This window comes from Eucyclogobius newberryi, unplaced genomic scaffold (assembly GCF_026437365.1).
Source record: "Eucyclogobius newberryi isolate DKJ021-1_F unplaced genomic scaffold, fEucNew1.0.hap1 SCAF_17, whole genome shotgun sequence".
In the NCBI taxonomy this organism is placed as follows: Eukaryota; Metazoa; Chordata; class Actinopteri; order Gobiiformes; family Gobiidae; genus Eucyclogobius; species Eucyclogobius newberryi.
The window spans coordinates 19,896,588-19,902,429 of record NW_027315801.1 but is presented as its reverse complement, the minus strand read 5'-3'; the positions used below and the strand labels follow the sequence as shown (position 1 = coordinate 19,902,429).

Genomic DNA, 5,842 nt, shown 5'->3' with positions numbered 1-5,842 from the left:
GCTCTCACCCCGGATATCAATAGCTTCAGCCTCATCCTGCTGCTCATTCCCAGAACCCTCGGACGAGCCAAGGGACTTTTTACGTTTCCGGGCACGTGCAGCCAGAAAAGGCTGCTCCTCCACGCCGTCCAGAACGTCTTCGACCACCGATCCACTCTCAGTGATTCCCAGCGGTAGTGTAACACCTTGGATACCAGCTGCCAAAGTCAAACTCTGGGACACATACTCCCCCCCAGACTCTTACTTTGAAGTGCTTCCGTGCGAGTGATGTGTTCTTTTTATTTACTTTTGAAGTGTGTTTACTTTGAAGTACTTCCGTTCTTTCTCTCCCCTTCTCTCTCTCTCTTTCTCTCTCTCTCTCTTTTCTTTCTTTTTCTTTTTTTTACAGTATAGCGTAACACACATACTTTGAAGACATAGAACTCCAGTCGGTGGCGGTAAATGCACCTTTTCAGTTGGCTGCCAACCACCATTAAAAGTAACACAACAACAACATATGTATTGAAGTGTGTTTATTTTGAAGTGAGCAATGTGTTCTTCCGGACCTGTCGGTGACGGTTCCTCCTTGTTAAGGTCTTTGGGTTAGGTCTGTAGCCAGACACTCTTATGGATTCCTGACATCACGCAACCATTTTTCTTCTGGTTGGAAACATGGATCCAATGTCTTGTGAGCCTCTTGTGAGAGATGCCATCTGGCTGCTGGAAAAGTTCAGTATGAGCAGGCAGTGTCTAGACGACTTCCTCGACGACATCTCAAAGGATCTGCAGAGCCAGGATCCCCAGCATAAGAGCTTCATACTTGACACTGTCTCTGGGTGTATTGAGCAGAAACAATTCCTTGATGTTGTTGTCAATCTTTTCTACAGAAGTTCAGAAAGCGTGCCCAAAAGTGACCTCACCATGTATCAAGTTGTCTGCTATCTCACCACATGTTGCTTGGAGCAATTGGGACCTAATTGTTTCGGCAGCATTGTTAAATTCCTTGGTGTTCACAAAGTACAGAAATTCTTGTTTTTTTTCTTGTCAAACCTCACCACAGTGGTCCAGCAGAAGTGGATGGGCATTTATGACACTGAACATGTGCAGAAACATTGGATAGAGCCTACTCTCAGGTGGCGCCCTGAGATCATTGCTATCCTGGATCAGCTGTCAGTGAAAGTTTCATGTGGGAGTCAGCTGAGGAAATCTCCAGTTAAAACCACAGAACCTCTGGAGTTTGCTCTGACCAGACCAAAGCCCAGAGCCGTCTTTGTCCCTGAGATCATTCCCGAGCTGGAGAAACAGCGACCGGTGCCCAGAACAACCTACAAGATTCCAAAAGAATATAAAATCCTTGCTGATGTCAAACAAAAAAACCAACAAAAGGCTGAGAGACTGCTGTACAAGGCCAATCATGACAAACCGTTTGAGTCTATGAGTCCACACAAGTCCAAACACTATGAGAAAGTGGAGTCTAAGATAGAGGAAAGCATCCAGTCTAAACTTAAGTTTAACTCCTTCAGGTCTACACAACTTCCACCCACAACAAAACAATCCAGCTGGCATATTAAGATGAACAGTGCAGCTATCTTAAGACAGGGGGCACTGGTAGATTGTCAGCTAAAACAGGGGTTCCAGAGAATGGAGAGTCTTGTGGAAGGGGCACAAGAACCTTCTGCTTTCCTGCAGTGGCAAAAAGAAATGCGTGAGAAGGACTTGCAAGAACAGTTGGTTAAAGTAGAATGCAGACGTCTCGAAGGCCGCATTAGTCATGAGGAGGCAGCCATGGCCCGCTCCCGTCTTAAGGCTCAGAACCATGCAGCTGTACAACTCAAGAAAGAAGAGGCAGCAGTGTTGATGCGCAGATACGCTGTCAAGAGACTGCAGGAGGAAAAGGAGACGAGAGAGTTGGTACAAGTGTACAACAAGGGGGACAAGAAGGCCAAAGCTGCCAAAGAAAAGTTGCAAGCAATAAAGAGGAAGATTGTGAGAGAGGTCTCCAAGGAGAGCCAAGAACAGCTAAGCAGAGCACTAGCAGAGGCCCAGGCAGAAATGATCAGAAAATGTGAAATTATTCGTCAGATTCATGCTATTGAACTTAATTCTTGTCCCAAAAATTGCAGTTTTGATGACAGAGAGACTGGGGGCCATGAGCTACTGGTGGAGATGTCTTTGTGTGAGCTCAGGGAGCGGCTGGCTCTTCTGAAAGAGGCCCAGCTCGTCGAGAGGCTACAGCGACAACAGAACATCCACCAGCAGAGGCATAACAGAAAACAAATGCTCCAACACAAGCTGGACACCATCCACTGCCACAACAAAGCACTAAGACAGACCAGAGACAGCAGAAATGAGCAGACTAAGCAGCGGCCGGGCTGTCCACAGACAGTGAGTGTAGATGAGTCTGTCCTGGCTCTGCAGAAGAGGCTGGAGGAGAAGAGGCAGGAACGTAACTCCCTGAGACGCAGGGACAGGAACAGCAGATGTAGCGGCATTTCACCCTGAAAGGTCATTCAGCAGTCAGAGGAGCTCTGAGCAGAGGGATTGGGGAGAACTTGAGCAGACTTAAGAGCAATAAATACAGAAGTTCTCTCTTGATTTTCTGTTGTGACAGTGCTACTGTCTACTGGACACTATGGATACAATCAGGTTTAGTCAGGAAGACCTCAAGGAGAGAAGCTCACTTTTTCATGGGTACCCTGTGCACAAAATATCAAAAGAAAAAGTCAATAAACCCATCAATAAATCATTCAATACATAATAAAGTATCACATACACTATGTAATCAAATCTGGCAAAGCACTCATCTTTGACAAGTGCCTTCATTTCGTAAAATGGCACAAGAATAAAAGTTTGTGTTTTGTTTCATACATATGGAGCAAAATAGCTAAAAGCCTTTTTTCTCCAATTCTATGTTGATACAGCGTGACATGTCCCAGATCTTTTTAACGTATCATTTAAATATATCACCGGATGAAACCTCTGTGTTTATAAAAAAGTGTTTTCGTCTCAAAGCTAAAGGCTACCATACATTAACTTAAGTATAAAACGCACAAACAACGGTACATAGAATGTTTTTAAAAGAGGTAAGTTCAGCTCGTGCTGTTATTTTAACTTAATAATTGATTACATTTATTGCATTAGCTTAGAGACAAAAGCACTTTCTTTTATAACATAGCTGTCCCTAGTTGAAGTATTTACATGATACATAAAGGTCTTAGCATGCTGCCTGTGATTATCCGTCTGGAACTCACTCTCTGCTTTGTTTTGAATTCGTGATTTTTATATTTGTTTTTTTTACCGGGCTAATTCCCCAGAAGGATTGACAGGAGCAGGATGTGGAGCTCCGCAGTTTTGAACCAGAACTAGCTGCTCGGTTTTGTGAAATGGGCCCCTGGAGTTTATTTGAGAGATAAAACCAAACTAGTTCCATGGAGCGGTCCACAAGGAAGGATGTGGGAAAAGGCTCTCCCCTGGCCTAGCGATGCTAAGCTAACACAGTGAACAAAGGACATCTCGGCAGGATCACACAACTTCTGCTTCTGGTCGCATGAACGCACGTATTTCACAGTTTGGCCGATAAGATCATCTTAGAATCAACATTAACTCAACTAAATAGATCTAGGATAATCATATCTAGTGTATCAGCTCATATTCCATATTTAGCTGTTTAATTATTTGATCAATAAATCTTCTTAAACCAAATTTGGTTAAAGTGTTCATTTATTTCCAAAGAAGGGGTTAATGTCAGGTTTCTCACATCACAACCTTCAGATTATGAATTAATTAACTTAGATATTTGATTATAGAATTGTTAAATCCCCAATTAAAGGATGGTGCCCCAACAAAAATCTTAAAAAATATGATAATAAACATACCCACACTCATGCAGCGTGTCAAGTTTGAAATCTTGAGCCAATTCTTTAATTGATATCAACTTTGAATGTCATAAGTGCTAGGACATGAATAACACTAGAGTATTTGTACTAGTAGAACTACTACACATGAGTAAAAGTCTAGGTTCATATTCTCACTGCGAGTAAATCTACAAGTGACAAAAACTTGACTTGTATTGCATAATTTGAATATTCGAACATCTGCACTGCTCCTTTAGATAATATTCCTAATTTCTGCCTCTAATACCAGATTTGTGCACATTTTAAGGTTTTATCCTTTCAAGTCATTAATTTCAAATTATAGTATAGGATAGTAGTAGCCTAGAGTATATTAAGCCTATATTATTGTAAGACTATGAGGGATTTGTATTGACCCCAACCAAAAGCAGAATGCATGGAGCAGGAGATTTGGAAGTGAAGTTTAATCATTTTTCTCACTTTTGGAAATGCTTTTTCCAAGCTGTGAATAAAAACTAGATTTGTGATGAAGTGAAAGCGCCTGATTTCTTATCAATCTGAGCCGATGAGACGTGTGATGTGTGGAGCCAGTGTAGCTATTGTGCTCCGTCACCTTGATGCAAACACACCAAACAGGAGGGTCTTTTTTTTTTTTTACTACGCTGGATAATGCCTACGCTGAAAGCATTGCTTGACTTCTATTCATAAATATATGTTTTCGTTATTATAAAACCTTTGAGCCTATGGACCACAAATCTTAAAAAAAAATATAAAACCTATGCAAGAATGCTATAAATGACATGTCTCTGAGAACAACATTTTACATTGACTGTATAAATACACATTTACATTTGAATTAATGAAGTAAACAAACTTTATTTCCACTTTTGGTAATGGTAATACTATGACTTAGAGGCGCATAACATTTGTTGAATACCAAGTTAAATATCATACAGATCTATTAACCACTGGAGGGCCACAGTGTATTTGTTAATACTAATAACTAATGTTCTTATTAGAAATTAAAGCAATAACCACTTAACATGAAGGTCAAGTACACAACATAACACAAGGTCAAGTACAAAGTGACCAAACATCAGCAGAACTACATATATGACAGTGATATAAGTTAACCTGTTACCACCCACCTGTCCGCCGGCGAACATTTTCTATATCTCAAATATTCTCTTACATCATCACTTTTATTTCCGTGGTCAATACCAGCAAGCCATACATCATTTTAAAGCTTATTTTCTCAACAAAACGAATATGTCATTGATTTACATTGAATAATATGCCCAAAGAAGCAATTGCCAATAGTTTGTGAGAAAGTCTCAACTTTTACAAACGCATGTCCTGTTTGCTGCTAATGACGGACGAAACGGCTTTAATTCTGTACATCCTTGTACTCAGTCTGTCCGTAAGGAATCATTGAAAAACAATATCCACTTGTATTTTTCCTGAAGTTATCCGATTTCGAGATATTGTCAAGTAAACAAACTTTTTTTCGTTTCTCGCCGGACGAGAATGCGCTTGTCCGGCGCATTTCTCCGTCCATAACAAATTACCTGTTTGACTTATACGATAGTGTTTGACATCGATCTCTTCCTTATACTGTTACCTACAGATTTTTCTGTCACCGGGTTTGTTTGCTACAGCCTCCGGAGGAAAAAAATTCGGCGCTCCCGAAGCGCGCGTCCATCTTTGTTTTTAGCCCTTAGCTTCTGCTAACAGGCACGCAGGAGACTTTGAGTGACATATTATTGTAGCCAATGAGGAGACCTTTCTCCTGGTAGGCGGGACAAAGGGCTTATTGACACAGAATCTTCTGTATTCTCGTGCGTAAGGCTCCGGGAAGGCTGTAAAGAGCCAGATTTCTCGGCAGGATTTTGCACATAACGTTTTCTGATTTTATTAGCCTTTTGGACGTGCATTTTGTTAGATATATGTATTATTATACCAATAAAAAAATAAAATAAAAAAATATATATATATTTTTTTTAACCTCTATA

General features: G+C 40.8%; 1 protein-coding gene across 1 annotated transcript; it reads left to right on the top strand.

The window, feature by feature from the left end:
• The first annotated feature begins 657 nt into the window (after positions 1-657).
• LOC140363027 (cilia- and flagella-associated protein 99-like) lies at positions 658-2,542 on the top strand. Its single transcript, XM_072449336.1, has one exon. It carries the CDS (start codon positions 661-663, stop codon positions 2,479-2,481), a length of 1,821 nt encoding a protein of 606 aa, XP_072305437.1. The 5' UTR covers positions 658-660; the 3' UTR covers positions 2,482-2,542.
• The last annotated feature ends 3,300 nt before the right edge of the window (positions 2,543-5,842 follow it).